The sequence below is a fragment of the Ambystoma mexicanum genome, chromosome 7q (assembly GCF_040938575.1).
Source record: "Ambystoma mexicanum isolate Mex_15411 chromosome 7q, UKY_AmexF1_1, whole genome shotgun sequence".
Lineage (NCBI taxonomy): Eukaryota > Metazoa > Chordata > Amphibia > Caudata > Ambystomatidae > Ambystoma > Ambystoma mexicanum.
Genome location: NC_090941.1, coordinates 970,975,187 through 971,000,208, shown reverse-complemented (window position 1 = coordinate 971,000,208; position 25,022 = coordinate 970,975,187). Strand labels below are relative to the sequence as shown.

Sequence of the window (25,022 nt, the reverse complement as noted above, 5' to 3'; positions counted from 1 at the left end):
GTCCCATTGTTTGTTTTGCCTTTTGCAGGATTCACGAGTGAAGCCTGCTTTTGGCTCCAGGGTGTCTGGTGGGGGCAGGAAGCGAGGGGGGTGCCGAAACTCCATGTGCTCAGTCTCCTAGGAGACAGGAATGCACTCTTGGGTGATTGGCCGGCTGTCTGTCCGGCAAGGACAGCCACTCTGCTGGGTGACTGACAGCTAGACTGGAATGAATGTGAGAAACCTGCATAAAAGGCGAGGCTTTTTGGCTTGGAAGGCAGAGTCGACCACTGGACGAAGGAATATGAAAAACTTGGAAGAGAAGCCTGCTGCAACTCCTGGACCGTTGGTTTGTCCGGTGAAGCCCTGCTGCTGTGCTGAAGCTCTGACAACTTCTCCCCTTGAGTTGGTGGGACCAATCAACTCCAAAGTAAGCCACCTGGACATCCTCTCGATGCTGGTTGAACTTCCACTGCAGTCGCTGCTGGAACCCAATAGCCCAGGAGAGGAACACCAGATCATGTATGTTGTTTTTAAGCTGGCCAAGAGCACCAGGAAGATCCTGGGGACTTCCAGGAAGCAGGACTGACCGAGTCTGAGCCATCTCAACAGAGTGCTGGACCCCAGATGCAAGGAAAGCCCATCTCGACAGCCAGGAACCGCAGTGTTGCTATATGCGGTAGACGCAAGGAGCTGAAACACCAAAGTACCACTTTTTGGAGATTGCCGGTTGCGGTCAGTGACCGTCCCATTGTAGTGCCGGAGTCCCCAGAAGTCCTCCCTCTTGTCCCCATGACTGAGGCCCAGGAACACCAGGATCTGCGGAGCTGCACAGGCACAGAAACCATCTGCAGCATTTTTCTTCAACCTAAAGGTACTGTACAGTCTAAGAGAACTTACCTCTTGTTGTGTAACCTCACTTGTCCTTGTTGGAGACTTGTCCTGGTTGCATGTGTAGAGTTGCTAACAGCTTCTTTACCTCACAAGCCTAATCAGCTTGTGGACCTACTTTGATTTCTTCTCATTCTAGAAAGACTTCTAAAACATTGTGCAAGACTTTTACTTACCTGCAAGAAGTGTTCAGTTCACCTTTACTTTTGCTAACTTAACATTGGCTGGCCTGGCTCCTCTGCTTATGTGTTGTGCCTTCCTTAAAGGAAATAATGAACTGACTTTGTGTTTTTTACCTGATTAAGAATAATTGTGTGAACACTTGTGGTGTTCTTTTTTTTTTTTAAACTTTTATTTATTCAGCTCGGTGACACAAGTACAGGTGAGTCAACATAAACCATACAGGGTAAACAGTAATCAAACAATATGAATACGCATAATTTATACAAGCAAAGCATCAGAAGAAAAAAAAAACGGCAAGAAAGAAAGGAGTTGGGTGCATATACACGTGAGGGCCCATGGGAGGTCGGACCACCCATACATGAAAGAGATAATTCAAAGGGGAATCTTGAAAACAGTATGGGGGGTGGGTCAAGCAGAGGGAGGAGAAGACCCCGGATCCGAGTCAGATTCAATGGAGGACATAAATAAACGAAACTGCAGCCATATATCCCTAGGCCTGGAATGAGTGGGCTGCTGTGTCGCCCAGACCTCCTCCGTGTCAGAGGCCCATGTCACTGCCCTAAGCCATTGTGCGTGGGTAGGGGTGTAAGGCCGAAGCCAACAAAGCAGAATTGTGCGCACAGCAAGTAGCATGCACAGGCCAGCAAGTTTTCTGGAGTCACGGTGGAGGTCGGGGAAGTCGTGAAACAAACACGTCATTGGGGATAAGAGGATGTGGGAATCAAGGATAGAGGACATAGTAGAGCACACCGAGGTCCAGAATTGGACAAGTCGGGGGCAAGACCACAGCATGTGAAGATAGTCTGCATTCTCGCATGCGCATCTGGGGCACCCAGGGGGGGAGTCGTTTGAAATGCGATGCAGTCTGGCCGGAGTGTAGTGGTATCTATGAAGTACCTTGAATTGGATTAATTTAAACCGGGAGTTGAGACATCCCGGGTGCGTGAGCACATGTGGGCCCAGCGTTCGTCAGTCATCTCGAGTCCAAGGTCGATCTCCCAATAGTGCCGGAGTTTAGAGAATGTGGGGGGCGACCTAGTTTGGAGGAGAGTGTATAATCTCGAGATTTTGCCCCTCAGGGGGACGGGAGAGGTTAATTCAGCAACTGCAGGTTCGTCAGGAGGTAACGCCGGGAAGCATGTGTACTTGTGTTTGAGTACCCTACGGAGTGAAGAATATTGAAGCCAAATAGAAGGTCTCTGTCTGAGAGAAGCCGGGAGGTCAGGCCACTCAATAAAAATGCCTTGATCAAAGAGGTCACGGAGTAGTTCATACCCGGCGTCGGCCCAGCAACGAACCACGGAAGGAGGGACCCGCGGGACCTCAGGGTAAAAGTTCCAGATCGGAAGATTGCCATGAAAGGGGTGAGTAACACCTAGTATCCGCCATAGTTTGGACAAGGCCAGCGATGTGCATGTCGCAGGGTCCATGGAGCCCGGTACCATTGGGATGGGTGAGATCACAAGAGATCGAATATCGCGGTCGCTGACTGACAGTCTCTCCAGCCTAACATGAGGAGGGGAGTCTGGGATAGCGAACCAATGCGCAGTGTGTTGGAGTTGTGCAGCCAACCAGTACCTAAAGAAGTCTGGTGCACCGAATCCACCAGTTTCCATCGGAGCTGAAAGCGTCTCAAGTTTTAGGCGGACTGCACCAGAATGCCAAAGGAATGAGTTCAGGGTGCGAGACAACGTCTGGAAGTAATCTGTTCCCGGCCACTGGGGGATGTTGGCAAACTTATACAGTAGCTGTGGAAGTACCACCATCTTCAGAACTCCTATCCTACCCGCCAATGAGATCGGAAGTTTATCCCAGCCCTGTATTTTAACTGCAAGGTTCACTAGGTATGACTGGTAGTTTTCCTGCAGGACCCGTTCGGCATGCCTGGACACCACCACGCCCAAGTAAGTGAACTTAGATTGGGCCCATGCGAATCCCATGGTATCAGGAGGCGGAAGAGTGCTAGGAGTGAGCGGGAAAAGGGTTGATTTGGAGCAGTTTACCGTGAGACCAGAGATACGACCAAATAGGGCAACATCCTCCAGTATAGGGGCCAGGTTAATCTCAGGGGAACGGATATAAAGGAGGGCGTCATCAGCATACAGAGAGACTATATCTGAGGAGCCGGCTGTGCGCAGGCCCCTATGGGAATGGTTCTGGCGCAGCATGTCGGCGAACGGCTCCATCGCTAAAGCAAAGATTAAGGGCGAAAGGGGACAACCCTGTCTAGTGCCCCTGGCAACGTGGAAAAGAGGGGAACAGCGGCCCTCGGTGCGGACTCTGGCCACTGGATCGGAGTAGAGTAGTTTTATCCAAGACACAAATGTGGGGCCGAATTTGCACCTGTCAAGTACCCGCCACAAGTAGTTCCATGAGACCGAGTCAAAGGCCTTTTGCATATCTAGGGCCGCGGTCACCGCATGTACATCAGGGCTTACTCTACTTATAATGCTAAATAGACGTCTCAAGTTCAAGGAGGTGGAACGGTTCGGGATAAAACCCGACTGGTCTGGGTGGATGATGTGTGGCATAAGGGGGATAAGCCGCAGAGCGAGTGCCTTAGCATATATCTTGACATCACAGTTAATCAATGAAAGCGGGCGGTAAGAGCCGCATTGGGTAGAGGGTTTGTTAGGTTTGAGCAGAACTGTGATAGTAGCTTCACGGAGTGAGGGGGGGAACCGACCCATCTCCACAGACTCCTCCCAGAGTGCCGTCAGATGGGGGAGCAGGAGCGATTTAAAGCGTTTATAGAACTCGATGGGTATACCATCCGAGCCTGGGGATTTGCCTGAAGCCAGGGAGTCCATGGCCTCCGAGAACTCCTGAGGGGTGAGCGAGCTCTCGAGGGCTCCAATAGTGGCGGGAGAGAGGGCCGAGAGGGGAAGTTTGTCAAGGTAAGCATCAATTTCGGCCGTAGTGGCAACGTCGGAGTGAGCGTACAGGGATTGATAAAAGGAGAGGAATTCAGCATTAATCTCTCCAGAGGAAGTGGCCAGCGACCCATCCGGTCTCTCAATCCCGGGAATGGATGTGGGGCCGAATTCTCGGCGAAGCAGTCTAGCCAAGAGCCGGCTGGGGCGCTCACCCTCTCTGTATCTTCTTGCCTGACCGGGGCTGTCCAGGAACTTCAGCTCGCGGTCAGCGAGCGAAAGGTGTCCAGCTCCGTGCCAATTAACGCAAGGATTTCCGGATTCGGGTCCGAGGTGTACTGGGCTTCCAACCTAGATAGTGTGGCCTCACTCCCAGCGATTTCCCTCCGGATAGTTTTAAGGATACCGTTCTCTTTGGAGAGGGCGATGCCTCTGATATAGACCTTGAAGGCCTCCCATAGTATGGCTTGCGAGGAAACTGAATCAGTGTTGATCCTGAAGAACTCCTCAATTGCCGACTCCATCTCCGAGCAAAAGACCGGGTCGAGGAGAGAGAGGGGTTTCATCCTCCAGTACCTGGCCCGATCCCGATCGAGGCCCCAGCACAGGGTGACAGTCACCGGGGAGTGGTCCGATAGGGTCCTAGGGAGAATCGCCATATTAGTCACGGTCTTAAGTAGGTCGCCAGATAACAACCATCTATCAATCCGGGAGAAGGAATCGTGAACTGAGGAGTAAAAAGAATAGGAGCGGGAGTCTGGGTATAGGAACCTCCAGGCATCAAACAAGGATAGACGAGGAAGTGAGGAGAGTGCGGTGTATGCTGCTCTGGAGAGTTGACGAGGTCTGGAACCGGATCTATCAAGATCCACATCAAATATCGTATTGAAGTCACCTCCCCAGAGTATCGGGATCAGGGGGAAACCTGCTAGGAGATTTATTAGATCAGTATAAAAATCGGGATCATCAATGTTAGGGCCATATATATTGAGCAATACAATCTCTCTATTTTGTAGAACACCATGGAGAAGAACGTACCTGCCCTGGGGGTCGATTAGGGTAGTAGTGGGGACAAATCTAAGGCTCCTATGAATGAGGGTCATGACCCCGCGGCTCTGGGTGGAGTATGTAGTGAAGTACCTCTGTGGGCCCCATGATCTTGCGAACTTGTCACAAAACTCCGTGCGTGCATGCGTTTCCTGAAGGAACAGGACTTTAGCCCGGTGTCGTTCGGCCTGAAGTTGTAACAACCTCATCTTTTTGTGGTTTCCCAACCCCCTTACATTCCAACTCATGAACGTCAAAGGATCCTCACCAATCCCTCCATCAGTAGCCATCGAAAAACACGGGTGTATGAAAGTATGCACCCCATGGTCGTCTCCCAGTGCGCGCAAATCTGTATTGCCACTGGGGGCATAGTAATTCGTACTCAACCTTCCCTGTGAACACCAAGCTTTTTTTAACATAAAACCCCATTCCCCCCTCCCCCTCCCACATTCCTCCCCCAAACGGAGGGATGACCGCCCTATACCCCGACAGGAAAAACAAAAACAGTGGCATCAACGCCTGGGGGGCCTGTGAGGTGGCCTGGCGGTGATGCTCCGAACCGTGAGGCAGTGAACGGATAGCTGTATATGCCCGTTATTAGTGTCCGTATCCCTCTAAAGGAGGTCCCGTGAAGGCGGGGGCAGTTATGGCAAACACAATGTAAATCAATCTATCGGGGAAAGCCGACTACGTAGCATAAAACAATGTGCAGCAGACAACATAGGCAAAAGAAACACAACAAGAAAGCAACTGGCTTAATTAGGTGCAGTCAAGTGTTCTCGTCGGGACACCATAGGACAATGACAAAGTGCTGATGGGCCAAAGCAGTGCCGAAGTAGGATAGAGAGGTATCCGCTGATCGAATGTTCTAAAACAATAGTGTGCCAGTGATAGTGTTCGCTAGCAGATTGTTTCAACCAGGAAAGCGTTCGTCTATGAACCTAGAGGCTTCCTCAGGCAACGTAAAAAAATAAACACGACTGGCGTGTTCAACACGTAACTTAGCGGGATACAGCATAGAGTATTTCACCTGGAGGTCGCGTAATCTCTTCTTCACTGCAAGGAAGGTCCTGCGCTCCCGTTGTACTGCTATCGAAAAGTCCGGATAAAGATGGATCCTAGCACCACCTAGGAGGAGATCTCCCTTGGCCCTCGCCGCCCTGAGGAGAGTGTCCCGATCTCGAAAGTTTAAAAGCCTAGCAATTATCGGGCGTGGAGGCGCTCCAGGTTTTGGCTTCGCCGCGAGAGAGCGATGGGCCCTCTCGATCGCAAACTGCGGGGAGAGTTTCGGGGAGTCGAGGAGTTGAAGCAGCATACTCTCCACATAGTCCTCCATAGGTCCTTGCAGACCATCCTCCGGAACCCCGACAATGTGGAGGTTGTTGCGTCTCGAGCGAGACTCCAGGTCTTCATTTTTCTTCTCCACTTCGGCAACTCGGGTGGATAGCGTAGACACCTCTGCGCGGAGAGAACCCAGGCCGTCCTCGGCAGTGCTCACCCGCTCCTCAATCTCGGTCACTCGACCATCGGTTCTCTCCATGTGCGCCTTGATGGAGGATATCGTGCCATTCATATCGTCGAGCTTACTGTGTATAGTGGTAAACCCTTCGCGGATAAACTCCAACATTTTCTGGGAATCGGGTGGTTCCGGGGTGAGTGAGGCGTCTTGTGTAGATGTCTCCCCTGCAAGGGGGGTCGGGGGTTTAGCGAACATGTTGATGGAGGATTGCTTCTTGCCGGTCCGTGTCGACATGTCGCCGATGCAGGGGTAGGCCCAGGTCGCGCCGAGCAACGGGTGTATCGGCCCGTGCAAGATCAAGGTGGCCGGCGGGAAGAATTCGGCTGGAAAACCGCGTTACGGTTGTAGGGGGGCCGCCCTATGCGTAGTCGATGGGACTCAGTATAAGGCGCTGAAGGTCGGATAGCAAACAGCACACCGCCCTGAATGGGGCAGCGGAGCGGAACGCTCAGGAGTCCGGAGAGGGAGCCGCACGCCGAGTGCGGGGCGCCCCTCCCCCACACAGTAGGCCGCACGCCGCGGGGCTCAAGTGAAGGGCCCTGGAGCCGGTTATGGGGATCAGCAGGCCGGCAGCCCCGCCCAGCACGCAGAGGTCCGAAACTCCGCAATGGAGAAGGTCCGGAGATCGAAACTCGCACAGTAGATTCCCCGTCCGGTTAATGACCCGCGCCGGGGACCAGCTTTGCGTTGTACCGGGGCAAACAGGAGATTTTCAGCGTGAGGTTGCCGCACGGGACGGAGCGATGAATCAGGCGGCCATCTTGCTTCGAGCGCAACAGCGCCCCCCCACTTGTGTTATTCTGAAACCTTTTTCTCGACACTCCTCTCAATAATATTCTAAATGCAACAGTGATATATTAATGTGCCCAGCACCCTAACTATTGAAGTCACCGGAGGGTGTAGGTAGTGTCTGTGGGCCATTCCAAATGGGTGTTTGTTGATTTAGAAAACTGAGTGTGTATTTGGAAGTTTATATGTGTTCCCAACTTTCAGGCAAAGCATAAAGGATATAATGAATGACATAATTCAATCTGCAGGGTCTCTCCTGTCGTCGTCTGGTCTTCGGCTTCTGTTCTGATCCTTATTGCGGTTCCGGGGTGGAATTGGGACCGAAGATTCAACATAGTTCCTAGCTTCAGTAGGGTTTTCAAAAAACTGCACCCTGCCACCGTGTTGGATCCGCAGTTTGGCCGGGAAGATCAAAGCATACGAAATCCGGCGAAGTCAGAGCTGTCTCTTCACCGAGTCATATGACCTCCTTTGGGCCTGCACCCCCGCAGCAAAGTCCGGATATATGTGAATGTTACTTTCCTCATATCTCAACATTACCAGCTCTTTGGACATTCTAAGGATAAAGTCTGTCTCTATAATTGAACAGTCTTGTTATAATGGTGCAAACAGGGGCCCCTTTTTTGGGTGTTAGGGCCAGGGTACGGTGAGCTCGTTCCACTAGGAATTTATCAGAAAACAAAGCTGTGGGGAAAAGAGACTTGAGGAGTGTCTTCATAAAGGTCTCCATTTGGCCTTTTTATGTGGATTCCAGGACTTCGACAATTCGTACATTGTTCGTTCTGGACCTCGATTCCAAATCTTTGCATTTGTCCCTTATCCTAGACAACTCCCCCTTCAAGTGCGCTTTGTCTCGATCGTGCTGATCTACCTTGTCTTCAGTCACACTTCTTCTGGCTTCGGTCTCTGTTATCCAAGCTCCCTCCTTCTCCAGCTTTGCCTTTAGTGACCCAATTGTCAATACTATGTCATCAAGTTTGGTATTTACGGATAAAAAAAACCTGACTGAACAGTTGTTAGTAGGTGGTCTTCTCTTGGATTTCCACATGATGATGTTGGGGCCCTCGACAGCCGGGGGTGCCATCATGCTTTCTGCCGGGGGCTGGGAGTTGGCAAAATTAATCCATATGGCCTTTCTTATGTCTCCTGCCCCCTTTGTCATTGTTGATTGGTTGCACAAAGGGTGTCTCCCTATTAAGTCAGTTTTGCTTAGCAATTGCAAAAAGGATCATGTTTGTATAACCGTTTGTAGCCAGCCGACCCAGTCTCTCCCTTTCAAGTGTTGATGCTGGGCGAGCACCCCCTCGTAGCTCGTTGGTGACAGTGCTTCATTCGAGGTATAATTTCTTAACGTGACGTTAATTCCAAATCTCGTGGTCAAATAAGACATGTTTTACTACTTTTCCCTCCGGGTAGTACCTCAGCAGCTGTTTAATCAGGTCTCAGAGCCAGGGGGCATCGGCTTTGATGGTGGCTTGTCCTCTGTGACCAGTGTTCATTGCACACGTCCTCTTTGGTGGTTATCGTAGCCTCTGGACGAATCATTGTGTCTCTAGGAAAAATGTCCACACCACAAGACCAGACTGTGCCAATGTGTGTAATCTGATTAGGTAAATGCAATATTAGGACCTTGGGGGCCAGCAACATATAATTCAGATTGTAGCGGGTATACATGCTACGACCCCCTGCCTGCTCTAGCATGGGATTGAGTATTGCTTGTTTGATACATATATGATCTGTATGTCTTGGAAGCTTGATGCCCCCTCAGCGATCCAGCGCTGTTTCCCTTCACCCGTGTCTCGTTTGCCTCGCTCCGATGGACTGTGGGCTCCCTCGTATTTAGTACTTAACCCTGTGGACTTGAAGCCGAGCGCAAGCTCCACCACCTCACTCGCCTCATTCAGTCTTCGTCATAGTGTCACCAGTTAGAGGGCTCAGGGTATATGCGATGCAAGCTCGAGGGAGTCCCGCCCAGTAAGTAAAAGCATGCAGCAGGCCCGCTGCAGAGAGATCTCTACATTCGGAGGAGACGCTAGTACCTTTTCAGCACATATAAGGATCAAGCACAGCCTTCATTCTCACGTGTCTCCTTTACTTCATGCCATAAGGGGTATGCCGAACTGCAGCCTTTCGTGTACTTATGGTTCAGGCCAGGGGGGGGGTCACAGAGCCACACGCAAGTCAATCCGCCCCTCACACTCTGCTCTGTATTGATGTGAACGCCGACAGCCAAGGTACTCTGGATGTAGTTATATTTGGAAGTTTTCTGCCTTCCCCCTAATTAACACGCAGCGTACCTGCTTTGAAAGGCACAATCGAGTCTGGGGGAAGCACTATCGCCAGGGGTCGGGAGACCAATGGAGGTCAAAGGGTTGTCAAAGCTAGCATAACAACATATGGCGGATCAGGCGGCCAAGCAATTATCGGTTCCGGGGGCCTTTGGGCGCAGCTCTCACCTCCTGCTGTTATAGCTGCATCCGAAAATGGTGGCACCACTCTCCAACGGGTCTTTCCGAGGTAGCGGGTACTTATGTTGGGATCAGTTGTGGCTCGTTAGGCTGCAAGGATGTTGAGCCGCAGCCTGGCGTATGTTCATATTGCGTGTCCCCCACAGCGGTAGCAGTTAAGACAGCGTTCCTTTGTCTTCCTATGTTTGCAGTGGTTCCCCTTCCGTGTGTTGTGGGGGTCGCCACTCCAAATTCCCAGCGAGGGCTGCGCCGCCCGCTGCAGTGTTACTGTCTTCAGTAACGGGAGCGGGGGTAACCCGCTCCGGCATAGACCGGGGCTTCGCAGCTGGGGGAGATACAGCACTGATCACCACAAGTAGGACCCGCTCAGCTCTGTCGACCACGATTAGGTCAGCGCTGGTGGCTTTATCAGCCCAGAGACAAGGAGGGTGACTCCTGGCCTCAACGCATCGCGCTGCTGTCAGCTCCTCCCCTGTTCTCGGCCCACAACGCTGCGTTCTTTCTTTGATCAGGGTGCCTCACACTACGGCTGGCTCAGGCGGCCATGCTCTCTCTCTGCCTGCAACCTTTTGTGCCAGAATTTCTCTGCCACCCAGAACGTAGGTGGTTCAAAACACAACAACCTTCGCTCTAAGCCTTCCGACGCAAGTAATTCTTGCTTTCGTGATGAGGTAGCACCTGTCGGAATGTATATGTGTTCAGGATGTGGCCCAGCTCAGAGCTTCAGTCAGGCAGCCATTTGTTAGCTGTGCAACAGCGCCCCCACCCCTCCATGTGTGTTATTTTAATAGTGTGTATTTTTGCAGTATACCAGTGGTGTGCATCTTTGGTTTAATTGTGTGAACATTTTTTATTTCCCAATCAACCCTCCTGAAGTAAAGCATGACGGCACTTCTTCGCTTCCCACCTTTTAAGGGGTTTGGTTCCACGTTTCGTTGGGGTTATTGCAATGCCATTAGGCCATATGGTTATGCAACTCTCATCAGACGTCTGTATGAAATTACTAACGCTGACGTTAAGCAAGATTATTGGTGGAGTTAAGCAAGATTGAGTTTCGCTGATAGGAATGCGGGCTATACGATAACAGGAAGCAGCTGTAATCCTATGGATATTCCTGAGTTGCAAAAGCTAAGGCACAAAAAGTGGAGATGAGGAGTTTGGTACTGCATGTGAGGTAGTTTATGGGATGTGCTTCAAAGCGACCGTGAAATGAGGGAGCTGAGACTTGAGCACACCACATTGGCTGCAGCAGTTGAATGGATCTTACCTTTGAGTTACACTGAAGGCTTGTCTCAGTGGAAAGTAGCGTTTCCAGGAGCTGTGGTTTGACTGCATTGGTGCCAGTGCTATGGCTGCAGTTTCACCAAGAATGGTTTGCTTTTTTGGATTGCAGGTACTGGCACTCGTCTGATTTAGCTCACATAGGTCTTCTGAGCCCCATAAAGGTGGAAGTTATGAAAGGGATTTGTCTTTGTCAATGGAGGTCATGGTCTGTTTTGAATTTGCTTCATTCTCCTACATAATGAGCTCTTCATTAAAAAGTCACGGATCATCTGTTTCCTTTAGAACCTCCTCTGAACTTTTTTCAGCAGGAAGTGGAACATTCACTTAGAGTTGCTATAGACCGGGCGAATGGGACTATCCCTCAAACTCGCTTTGCACTTGGTCCCCGAAAAGTCTAGACTAGTTTGTCTGATTCTCCCCAGTGGAATCTGACATTTGAGGATTTCAATTTTTAAGCCGACTTTTATAAAAAATAAAATAAATGTAAATGTTTTACCTATTCTTTTGTAACTATCAAGTCTGGCATGATCTTTTTTTGTGCCAATTTGCTTCCTTAGAGGAATAAGAGTCCTCTGCCAAAATCAATTTTTCTTTCAATTGAGAGGAAGAAAATGAAACTACAGGTGAGTCTTACAGAATTATTTCAACTTGAGAAAGTTAAAGTGACCAAATATGTTTGTGGAAACGAATGTATGTATTTTTTTTAAAACTGGCTTTGATAGATTATATTGTTACCACTGAACTATTTCTGCGATTAAAATATATATGCTGCCATGTTCATCCATGTAATCAAATCTTTGGGCTGGTTTGTGCTATTTTTCCTGATGGGGACGAATGTCTTTTACTTGGGTATGAATCACTTCTCCAGCATTGAATCTTTCATAGATTAACATGCTGTGAATATTCCCTGTCAGGTGGGGAATCCTCTGTAACAAAGAGCAGTTTAGACTTAAACTGCAAACTTTCAGTCACTTTAATGTTCCATTAGTCATTTTTTTGTCATACTGCACACAGCCAATAGGAACACCTCTTAGCTCCTCGACTGTCAGCCATCTTCAGATTTCTTTACTGCACGTTAGTGTAGGTAGTCCTCAAAAATTATCTATTCTACTTTTCTCTGAATTTTTATTAAAATCTTTTTCACGTAAAATAGATATTGTTTGACGTCTACTCGCCGACTGGCTGTGTAGTTGGGCCTACCTAATGGCAGAATCCATAAGGAAGAGCCTGTTCAAGGCCTGTGCCCTCTGTGGACTGAAGGTCTACATAGAGGATCACCACGATGATTGCCTTTACTGCCTTCATCCACACCATGTCATCCAGGACTGCAAGATTTGCGAGTCGTTCTCCAACAAAACACTGAGGGATTGTCCGGGCCATCTCGTCGCTTGGCTCGAGGATGCCGGAGAGGCCTCCGACTCTGCATTAGTACAGTCATGCTTCTTGAGGTGGGGGTAGGTAGGCCCATCAAACCACCTCTAGCAAGAGGTCTAGGTTGCACGAAGTCCAGGCCAACCAACGAGCACAGACCCTTGCACAAGACCCACTCTTCAACAAAGGTCAGTTCCCGAGGGGCGTCAACAGGGGATGAGAGTCGCAGCTCCTTCCATCGCCCCAAGGACCTAACGTCCCCTAAATCCACGTCCAAATCTGGGGGCCACTCTTCATCTTCGGGGTTGAAGATAAGCTCCTCGTCTAAATTTGCAAAGAAAACATCATTGACGACCATGCCTCACTCCCGGTCATCCACCTCAAGGCCGTTCACACCGTCCATGACTGGCTCACAGCGACTGTCAACAACCACGACTACTGCATCACAACCGTCAACGAAGCTGTCAGCGACTACCCCATTGTCAGCTAAACAGTCATCAGCTGCGGCTGCCACAATGTCAACGGTTTCTCCAATGACCATGAGGATCTCATCGACATCTGCGTCCACGGCTGCCACACACTCGTCGATGACGCCCTCGTTGGCAGTCGACTGACAAAAATGACCACCACACCATTGTAACCACGGCCATCGTCACTGGCGTCTCAGACACCAGTATAGGGTCTGCATTGACTGCCTGTCCAAGAGCATCTTTCCCTAACCTTGTGCTGACCTTGCTGCCTGGTGGCATTGTGGTCTCAGAGCCAGCTCTCACCCTATCGGAGGAGCAAGAGGAAGAGGCCATTGTATCACTGCCGTCATCGCCAGAGCATAGGACATCGCCTCCCAGAAGGCGAGGTGAGGCAAGCCGGATTAGGCTACCATCTTTTCTTCCTCCATTCAGACAAAACCATCACTCCTCTTACACAAAGAGACATGTCTTTGGACATTTTATCTACTCTTGCCACTCTGGTGGCAACACTGCAACGTCTGCCTGCACTGGCCCCGGTTACAGCACCGGTCAGACAACCTTGCCCCGATAACCCTGGTCCTCCCAGGGAGATTAATGACATTCCCCCTAACCCCCCCAAGAGGGATAAACACCAAGGGGGGTAAGCACCAGTCAGCACCACAAAGGTTGTCTGATAATTGGACGGACACAGACCCCGATGACTGAGCCCCACACGCATCCCAGACAGATACATTTGTTGATTTCATCGCAGCTGATGGGGAGCCAGATGACGTTCCACTCAGGGACTCATCCCCTGATGTGGTAGGAGCCTTCCACGCTCTCATATCCAGGGCGGCTACGATGTTTGGCCTTGTGCCAGAGGAACAGCAAAAAGAAAGTGTACTGTACCAGCGCAGACAACCATGCAAATATCAGTCATGTCTATCCCGCTGTTGGAATGATGGCCTAATCACCTTAGCACACCCTGAAACTGCCCTGGCTAAAAAAGATCAGTTACACCAAAAATACAGGGCCCCAGAGAGCACTACCTCCCTACTCAACCCACACCAGACTCCGTTGTCTCGGCTGCAGCCAGAAAAAGGTTGGCTAATCCATCCTCATCCTGCTCTGTTCCCCCAGACAAAGAAGGAAACGTCTTGACACATTTGGCAAGAAAATTATCATCAACGCAGCCATGACTATCAGGGTGGCAAATGCAATGGCCATACTCACACGTTATGCTTGCGAGCTGTGGTACAAGTTGGGTCCTTTGCTAGAGTTCCTACTAAACAACAAGAGGCAAGAAGCCTTAGACATCTTCCATGAAGGCGAGTTGGCTTCCGACCATGCCATTGCGGTCTCTGTAGACATTGCAGACACTGGTTTTCGCCAGCTGGGGATCTGAGTGGTGCTGCGCTGGCAGGGTTGGCTCAAGGCTACAAATTTTCGACCAGACGTTCAGTCCATGGTCATAGATATGCCCTTCGATGAGTCTGCCCTCTTTGGAAAAAAGGTGGATAAGGCCCTGCAAGAAAATAAAGGGACACCAAAACCGCTAGCTCCATGGGCAAGCTTCAGCAAAGGCGCCAGTCCTTTCGTTCAGGAAAAGGTTGCTATGGCAGGAATTTGCAGGTTAACAGCAGCTTCTTAAAAGACCCCATATTCATCAGGAGACCAATACAGGAAAAGATCCCAGTCTTACAGGCGTTTATAGCGACTCTGTGGTTTAGCCCAGTCAAGGGGCCAGTCTGGCAAGCAGACATGACCAGCCCTGGGTCAGGACCTCCCACTTCTACACCCCAGTGGGAGGACACCTGTCCAAGTTCGTCGACGAATGGACCATTATCACAACCGACAAATGGGTGCTATCCCTCCTGCAGCAGGCCCAATCGCTGTAATGGACTAACGACCGGACATGCCTCCCAAGCACAAACCAGAAAGACGACACCTCTTGCTTCAGGAAGTGCAGGCTCTGCAGCGGAAGAGCACATTGAGGAAGGTTCCGAAAGGCGAGCTGGGCACAGGACTTTACTCCCGCTACTTCCTGGTAAGGAAAAAAGCACTGCACAACAAGCCAGGGGGTTGGAGACCCATCTTAGACCTAAGGGTACTCAAGAAGTTCCTAAAATCGCAAACATTCCGCATGGTCACACTACAGCAGGTGTTGCAGCTACAACAAGATGTTGTTTTACTTCCACATCCCTATTCACCGCTCACGTCCGGCGATACATACACTTTGTGGTGTCAGGAGTACATTAGAAGTTCAAAGCCCTTCCATTCGGCCTGCAGTCTGCTCCGGGAGTGTTTACCAATTGCCTTGCACCGGTGGCTCACCTGCGTCGGAGGAGTGTCCATGTCTATCCGTACTTAGATGACTGACTGGTTAGTGAGGGCCCCTTTTTTTCCCACTGACAGAAACCAACATAGTCATCACTGTCCGGTGTCTACAGCAACTGGGGTTTTCCATCAACTTCCCAAAGTCATGCCTGGTTTAATCTGAACAGGCACTCTATCTCGGAGCACAAATCGACACCCAAACTTGCACTACCAGAACCTTGGACGAAAGGGTGGTGGCTCTTTTACACAAGGTGTGCTACCTCAACAGCGCCCAAGTTACGCCAGCCCTCAACTAAAAATCCCTGCTGGGGATATTGTCATCTCGCATCCCATTAGTCTTCAACTGCCGATTACACATGAGAACGTTTCAGAAATTCCTCTATGCCTGCTGGGTCTAGTCCTCGAGGTCGTGGGACGACTGCATTACCCGAACACCAGCTTTCAAGCAAAGCTTTCGCTGGTGGTCAGTAAAGGAACACCTTTTGCAAGGCTCCCCCTTCAGAGTGCCGGACCACCAGGCAACAGTCACGACGGATGCTTCTCTAGAAGGCTGTGGCGCCCACGGTCAAGACCAACACACCAGAGGCCTTTTGTCAGAAGAGAAAAAGAGCCAGCATATCAATCTGCTTGAGCTACGAGCAATTGTTTGGGCCCTGAAGTCTTTTTTCCCCCTCCTGAAGGGGAAGGTGGTGCACATTTACACCGACATCACAACGTCGATGTTTCATGTCCGCAAGCAAGGAGGAATAAGGTCCCTGCAGCTTTCCAGGGAGGCCCAATCCCTATGGTACTGGGCCCTACAGCAGGACATGTTCATTCCCCTCCATCTAGCTGGCATGCAAAACACTCTGGCAGACTTCCTCAGCAGGGAGTTGCAATCCTCCCAAGAGTGGGAACTGCACAACGACCAGCTACACCTATTTCATACATGGGGCACTCCGGAGAGCTACCTCTTTGCCACTCACGAAAACAGACGCTGCAAATCTTTTGCCAGCCGCTTTCCCCATGCGGAGAGCTTGTGGGACACCTTTGCAATTCCGTGGGAGGGGAAGTTTCTCTATTCGTTTCCCCCCCATTCCTCTGGTGCCTCGAGTCCAACACAACTTCAGACTGTATCAGTGCAAACTGATATTAGTGACCCCTGCGTGGCCGAGACAGTTTTGGTACTCGGACCTCCTTGCCCTCTCGTCGGCCTCTCCAATCAAGTTACTTTATCACAAATCTCTCCTGTCCAGGAATCAAGGAGAAGTGCTGCACCACGACCCAGCCTCTCTCAATGTGACGGCCTGGCTTCTGTCTTGGGGGGCACTGTCCCTTCCGCAAGACTGCTAGAGCCCGTCCACCTTGAAATGCTGAAAGAGCATCTGGAAAAGTTTGTGTGGGGCAGAAGCCAGCGACTGCAACCTCAAACCATCTGACCAGACGAGCTGTTGCCATATCTACTGTCTCTGGCTCAATCTGGTTTAACGCATTCCTCCATAAAGGTGCACCTTGCAGCAATTTCTAGGTACCGTTCCTACTCTTCACACGCTGGATGTGGTGCACGCACTGAAATACTACGTGGCACGTACCAAATCATTTCCGCATAAAGGATCAGTTTTTCATTTGGATCTTCTGGCCCTGGGAAGGTGCTCTTGAAGTCTTCCATTGCAAGATGGATTGCTACTTGCATCTCGTTCGTCCCTCAGCAGACCGCTTCCCGGCAGGCCCAGGGCTCATTCTACCAGAGCAGTGGCTGCAACCACAGCTTTTCTGTCCTGAATTCCTCTGCATGACATCTGCCTGGCAGCCACCTGGAGATCGGTGCATGCGTTGACCAGGTTCTACTGTGTCGACAGACATTCTGCAGAAGAATCTAGAGTCGGCCAATCGGTTCTGCTGAACCTTTTTGCGTGAGGTGGGTAAGTCTTCAGTGGTAAGTTATGCTGGGAGCTTGCCTCCGCCCATGGGTATTGTTGTAAAAGATCTTTGCAATCTATTGAGAGCATGTGAATCTATGAAAGATCCAATGTTGGAGAAGGAATATGATACTTGTCTGTAACTCCTGTTCTCTAACATTGGTATATTTCATAGATTCAAATGCGACCACCCCACCTAACTCCGCATGACATATCTTTTGGCTCATACTGTCACTCGCGTGCACTGCCAAATCTGAAGATGTTGACATGGGATGAGCTAAGGGAGGTGTTCCTATTGACTGTGGGCAGTATGACCCAAAAATGACTGTAATAGAGCATAAAAGTGACTGATATTACCTAGGATTCCCAGCTTGATGGGGAATATTCACATCATGTGAATCTATGAAAGATACCAATGCTGGAGAACAGGAGTTACAGGTAAGTAGATGAAAGGTAAGTAGATGAAAACCCATCTATTTAAGTTATCGAGAGACATACACCATCCTGCATAACTGTTCCGTTCATCTTTGCTCTAGTTGTCCTGTTAATGTTCGTCCCTATGTTAATGTTCGTCCCTATGTTTTGTCGTCTATCTGTTGCGCCCTGATGCTTGCGGACGACCGGCACAATAAAAACAAATAAATAAAATAACGTATTCCTTTTGCTCAAATAAATTGGCATTTTTCTTGGTATTGTGCATAAAGCATGTAATGAGTCATTTGAATGCTTTTACTTGTGCCGGGTTGAATATCCGTATTGAAACATTTTGTTTTCTGATTGTCAGCAAAGGATGATGGCAGCATTGCAGTTGCCCTAGGGTATACTGCCCACCTCGTCTCAATGATTTCCTTCTTCCTGCAAGTGCCACTCAGGTATCCCGTTATTCACAAGGGCTCCAGGTCTGCAATTAAAGATAATATCAATGACAAATTGATGGAGAAAGAAAGAGAGTAAGTTGAAATCGGTATCTTCTATATTTGTTTTTCCATGAAGCATGCTAAAAATAGCAGGGCCTGTCTGTTTTGGTAACCTTTATTTAGGAAAGGTTCTGTAATCAATATCCGTTAAAACTTTAGTTAATTGCATTATATTGCAGTAATCCAGTTTGCATTTGTTTAGTATTCCTTGTGGGAATCATTTCTATGCCAAGTCCTGTAGGCAAATAATGAGATCAAATATCTTTACTGACACCTATTGCAGAAAAACACATTTTAAAGCTGAAAATGTTTAGCATATATAGGGTTCCATGTAGACATTTGAACCAATGTACCCTTTCTCAGTCCGACAGTCACTGTGGCTCTGTGACCTAATTTCCTTCCTTAGCCTCCTTCTTTCGTTTCTGCTCTCAGCAAGATGAGTGTCTTCATATCTGCACTGTATTTTCATGATTGAAGGATTCTTTGTGAATACCAGGTTTCCAAGTTCTACATTGACCATGTGCTTTATTTTTGCACTTTTCTCCAGCATCGGGCTGGCATGGATTCACATGCTCATGAATATTCCCAATCATCAGACCGGGAATCCTCGGTAAAAGAAAAAACAGTTTCACTTTCATACTGCCGCCAGCCAATGACTGCCCTCTCCCTAAGCCCCTCCTCCGGCAGTCATCTTCAGATTTGTACTGCACATTTAAGTGTTGGGAGTCCTTGTGTTCTGCTCCGAGAGCTTTTCTACGTTTTCGCGCTTTTTCGTAAAAAAGTTGCTATTTTTTTCAAATGGAGGCCATGTGCACTTTAGTTTCTTTGCCCGGCAAGCAGGGATCCATTTGTTGGTCTTTCAACGCCCCTCAAGGGCAAGAATCGTCGAGTTTCCTGGAAGATTCCAGAAGGCCATTGTGCCTACACCACATGCCGGAGGAGGAGGACGGAGGTTCCCTCTTCTAGCTCTGCTCCAGCTGCAGATTAAAGGATGCTTGTGGATGACACACTCTCCCAGTGCCTCTACTGTCTCCATCCGGATCACAAGGAAGCAGATTGTGAGATCTGCCTTGGCTTCACCAAGCGCACCATCAAGGACCGTCACAGTAGGTTGGCGGCTTGGCTCCACGCCAAGGCCTCTACCCCGTGTGGCAAACAGGGGCATGCCTCACCCAGGACCAGCCGGTCCGAGGTGCATGCTTCGAAGTCCTTTGAGGGGGCTCCATCCGTAGTGGCCCAAGACAAGGCCAAGCACTGAGAGTCCGTTTCCGTCAGGGTCGTCACACAAGCGGCTCATCGCTCCAGCTCCTCCTTGAAGAGGAAATATGCTAACCCAGGGAACTGCGGGAGAAGCCGAGGGCATGGCCCGGCAGCCATGGAGCAGGCTGTGTTCTCCGTGAGCTCCGTAATCCGGCGAGTTCATCCGACGAAGAAATTAACATTTCCTTCACTTACTGCAGCTCCAAACTTAGGAAAAGGCGTGTGAAGGCACGGCTCACAATGAGAGCAGACTGACGGCGAGCCCAGAGTTTTAGGAGTAACGGAGTGATACATTGTTTCCTGTAGCCAGCGCGAGATGAGTGCTAAGATGGCGGCGACCGAGAACAAAGGGATGCTGTAGGGTGCATCCCTGCAGTGCAGTAGCGGGCCCAGCAGACGGCTACAGTTGCGAAATACTAAACAGGATAATAGGCTGCATGGATCGGGCGGCTGCGAGGAACGAGATGCCTTTGCAGATGTAGGGGAGAGCTCCGGGCATTGCGAGGGCACACTGGGCGTGTGAGGCGGCCGGGACCCCCCTGCGGAGCAGGAAGGGCCCGCAAGAACAGAGGAGGCGTGCCCGTTGGCACGGAACGCTCGAGAGCAGTGCCGGAGGATTGTGTGTGCGCGACGTGCGGCACTGAATGCAAGAGAAGTGGCCGGGCCCTGCAGCACGCAGAGCCGCCGCAGCGAAGTGTATACACGGTGCTCGCGGAGCAGGATGGATGTGCTCGGGGCGGGCGTCGCCCCCACGAACATCTTGCTATTAGGCTCTGCAGAGCCAACTAACACGAGGAGGGCTGCCGCTGCATTGGAAGATTGCGGACAGGCCCGCGATCGGGTGGCGACATGTGTAAGATGGAGGGGGTGTAGGGCACATAAAAGGAGACTGATATTGAGGTTTGAACAGTTGCAGGAGCACGACTTGGCGGGCTGCACATGACCTGAGCAGCAGAGCACTGTTGTACCCCTTGATGCTGCACAAGATGGCTATAGAAGACGAATCAATGGCCAGTGCGTGAGTGTGCGTAGGACAGCCTCAGAGGCACACCCAAACCCTGCTTCCATTACATGTACCCAGGCACCCAAACCACAGAGAAAGGTGCCCGAAGAAACGTGTGCCAAAGGGAAGTGTAAGTGGAGAACAAACGTGGGAGGATACAATCCACCCAGGAAGATATTTCACACGCCATAGCATAACAAAGTGCAAGATAACAACCCCAACGACCAAAAGAACCGGAAGTGTCACAAAAACGGTGCATGGTCGAAGCCGGACACGTAAGGAGGGTAGCACTATGTCGGTGAAAGGGCTAAGAGCCAAGACCAAATAGCCTACAATGGAGGTCTTCGCAAAAACGCAGAGGACTCCTACAACATCGGCACAAAACATGGTTGCGACCCCTGCTGAAGAAACCCTGGAAGGAGATAAGCATCAGATCCTGTCGGCCGTAACGGAGATGAGCACCAAATGGGGCTCAGCAATGGCGGACCTGCGGACAGCCCTGGAGAACAAAATTGATGCCGTAGGAACCGAATTTACCCTGCTACGGCAAGATGTCAGAGCGCTGGCAGAGAGGACGAGTGGCCTGGAAAGTGTAGTGAAGAACAACACGGATGTCAGCGCGAATAACGCAAAAGAGGTCCACGTGCTAAAACAGCAGGTTGCTAATCTCGAAAATCGTGTGGAAGAAGCGGAAGGAAGGGCGAGAAGAAATAACATACGGGTGGTTGGCCTGGCGGAGGGAGAGGAAGGCCAGGACCCCACAAACTATGTGGAGAACATGATACTACAGGAGATAGGAGCAGACAAACTCTCACAGGGGTTTATGGTGGAGTGAGCGCATCGCGCCCTAATGAGGAAACCACGACCTGGGGCCCCGCCGAGACCGATAATTGCGAGGATCTTGAACTATAAGGACAGAGAGAAGATCCTGGAATATTTTCGTAAGGGTGGAACAATAGAAAGAGCATCCACAAGCATCACGGCATACCCGGACTACACAATGCTGGTGCAGAGGTATAGCTACGTGGCCCTCAAGAGGAGGCTGCGAGCGGCTGGCATTAAGTACATGCTCCTGTATCCAGCGAGACTGAAGGTGCTACATAAGAGCAGAGCGCTTTTCTTTGACACCCCTGAGGAGGTGGTGTCATGGTTGCCCGGAACAAGAGGCAGACCGAGATCGCCAGGAGTATGACAACTGAGGAACCTGGGTCGCGGACATTGATGGGGTAAGTGGGAGGATGGCCCTGTTGTAGAGGGGGAACAAGTGATACCGGATGGACATTGTGTAGCTTTCGGGCCTTGTGCGCCCTGTGAACTGGAATATAGTGGATAAAATGCATGTAGGAGCTGCATAGTATTGATCATAAAGCGTAATAAAATTGAAAATAGGAGCAACGGGATGAAAGCAACCCACCCCTGAGAATTAGTAGTTGAGTGGCCACTAGGGCGACTCCACCCTACTGAGCCCTGAGCGCAGGCTTGTGCTAGACAGGGCTAGATCTGGGGGTGCCTGAGATCCAGGGATGGAGCTGGGCAACAGTTGGGGAGGGTGTTGTTGGGGAAGGGCTGGGAGGGGGGAGAAAAGGGAGGGGGGGGGAGTTTGGTGTGTATATAGTTGTGGGGAGTTTAAGTTTGAACATGAGCCTACATAGACGAGTCGGATGGTTGGATCTGTATTGCGCGGGTGGGAGGGATCAGCTGGAGGTAAGGGAAAGGATTCTTAACGAGCCATGGGTGATCTTAAAATAATTACGTGGAATGTCAGGGGACTTAACAGTTACTTGAAAAGGAATAAGGTCATGTTATATCTGCGTAGGCAAAAGATAGATATTGCGCTACTGCAGGAGACGCATCTGACACGGGAAAAGATGGAGTTGGTTGGCAAGAAATGGAAAGGTGTTGTGGTGGGCTCGCCATACTCTGCTTATGCCAGAGGAGTACTTATCTCGGTGGCGCCACACGTCCCGTTTCAACTATTAGAAGAAGTGGTGGAGGCGGATGGGAGGATGGTCATAGTGAGGGGGCTGGTGGAGAATAAGGAAGTAAGCATTGTAAATACATATGCCCTCAATCAAAACATGGCAGCATATTTTAGAGCTCTGTGCACCAACCTTGGTAAATGTATGGGTAGTGCGGTGATCTGGGGCGGGGATTTTAACTGTGTAATGAACCCCAAGTTAGATAGATCAGACGGTAAGATTGATAGACCCGCCCCAGCGGCTAAAGCATTGCAGACACTGCTAAATGACTTTGGACTGGCAGATGTGTGGAGAACGAAATACCCCCAGGATAGACAATATTCGCACTACTCCGCCCCGCAGCAGCTGCATACAAGGCTGGACTATGTCTTTGCCACGTCGGATGTGATCATAGAGACTACTCATATAGAGTGCAAGGCGAGGGTCCTCTCGGATCACTTGCCACTGGTTCTCGGGTGGCAATACTGCCCCTGCCCGAGGGCACGGATCCCGACATGGCGCCTCGGAGCAGAGGCGCTGAAAGACCCAGTTTTTAGAGAGGACATAAGAGAAGAGATCACTAACTACTTCGAGGTGAATACGGGTAGTGTTGATTCGGCAAGTACGTTGTGGGAAGCCTTTAAGGTGGTGATGCGGGGGGCTGCCATAGCAAAATCAAAGAGCCTGCAAGGCGGGGTACTAGCTGACCTACAAAGAACAGAGGAAGAACTAGAAAGAGCATTAAAGGGTGGAAGCATAGATATGGAGATGGCACTTAAGCTGCAACAGAAATGTGCGGAACACTGGGAAAGGCTATGCAATCTCAACTATAAAAAATATATCAAAAGACAGCATGCGGGAGGAGATAAGACAGGACGGCTCTTAGCATGGCTCTACAAGAGCGAAACTCCCAGACCCCCGATCAGAACGATAACAAGGGAAGATGGTGGGGTAGCGGACACCCAAGAAGAAGTTAACAAGGAGTTTGCAGATTATTACAAGGTGCAATATGGGGATGAGAAGGAAAGCAGCCATGAGGAGATAATGGAAACACTAGAAGATATAGGACTGCCCAAGATAAGTGGGGAGGAAAGAGAGGAGCTGGACGCACCAATCACCCTGGAGGAGCTAGATGAAGTGGTGAGACAGTTGCCCAACAGTAAGACCCCGGGGGCGGATGGGTTCCCAAGTTAATTTTACAAAGTAAATAGAGAGGCAGTGCTCCCCCCAATGCTAGAAATGCTTAACGAAGCTTTTGAGGTGGGACAGTTGCCGGAATCGCTCAGAGAGGCGATCATAATACCGCTTCCCAAACCTAACAAACCGGGGCATAGCTGTGGCTCGTACAGACCTTTGTCGATGCTGAACCAGGACAGCAAGATATTGACGGCTGTCCTGGCAAACAGATTACAAAGAGTGATTAGAAAACTAATACATCCTGACCAGATGGGCTATGTCCTGAATAGGAACATAAGTCACAATCACAGGCGACTCCAACGGGTGGTCGAATGGGGTAGTAATACTGATGGTGAAATGGCGGTGGTATCTTTAGACTCAGTAAAAGCTTTTGACTCTGTCAAGTGGCCGTGGCGACCCTGGAGGGGTACGGAATGGGGCCCGGCTACCTCAGGTGGGCGAAGATGCTGTATAGCGAGCCACTAGCCAGAGTTCGGACGGGTGCAGTGATATCCGAGAGGTGGCAACTTAGTAGAGGCACCAGACAGGGGTGCCCCTGGTTCCCGATGCTATACACTCTGGCCCTGGAGCCCCTGGCAATATACCTCAGGAAACAATATGATATGATAGGCATTGAGGTAGGGGGAGAATGACACCTGATATCCTTATATGCGGATGATTTGTTACTATACTTGAGATACCCGGAAGAAAATCTCCAATATATCCTGGAGGTGATGGAGAGGTATGCGGGGCTGTCCGGGATAGCAGTGAATCCTCAAAAATCTAGCATTTTTCCGCTGGGCAGTTATAAGGGAACCCCTGTGAAACAGTTACCGGTACTACAAATACCATGGGCAGTTAGGTCTTTCCGATACCTTGAGATAGACGTGTACCACACGGTAGAAGAGGAACATAGACACAACACCGAGGTAGCCATTGTGAAAATTGAGAAATGCATGAAGTTCTTGGTGAAGCTGCCCCTAGCAATGATGGGACGAGGTGCTATGCTGAAGATGGTGGTCCTACCTAGGCTCCTGCATTATTTTAGTAATATTCCATACATGATACCTAAGAAGTTTTTTGCTAAATTGAACAGCATGTGTAGGGACTTCCTGTGGCATGGTACCCGAAACAGAGTGGCACTATGGAAGCTGCAAAACTTTTATGAAAGAGGGGGGGATCAAGCTGCCTAATTTTGAGGTTTATTATGTAGCGAGCCAGCTGCAATGTGTGGCCAAATGGCTCTCAGACGAAGCGACCCCTGAATTAAGGTTGTTTGAGCACGATTGCGTCCCATTTTACTTAAGAGAAATGATTTGGCTGCCTGAGTCAGTAATGAAAGAACGCCCAAGGATGATGGTGCTTGGGTGGAAAGTGTGGCGTTGGGCATGCCGAATGATGGAGGACCCATTCCCATGCTCCCCGCAGGTACCGCTGGTTGCATTGGCAGGGGGAGATAGGCAGCTGAGGGCGATAATCAGGACCCACTTGGAATCGGTGGGGTTAGTAACATTAGGGGACATTTGGCAAGAGGGGGCTATTAAGGATTTCAAAGTGCTGGGGGAAGAAACGGGGTTACACACGGGCCAGTATATTACATATCATAGAATGGTAGATAAT

General features: G+C 50.2%; 1 protein-coding gene across 1 annotated transcript in view; it reads left to right on the top strand.

The window, feature by feature from the left end:
- UVRAG (UV radiation resistance associated) overlaps positions 1 to 25,022 on the top strand; it is a 727,264-nt gene that overhangs the window by 482,716 nt on the left and 219,526 nt on the right. Inside the window, exon 12 of the mRNA XM_069640056.1 lies at positions 17,873 to 18,038. Within this exon, the coding sequence (XP_069496157.1) occupies positions 17,873 to 18,038 (166 nt within the window). The remainder of the gene's footprint in view (positions 1 to 17,872; positions 18,039 to 25,022) is intronic.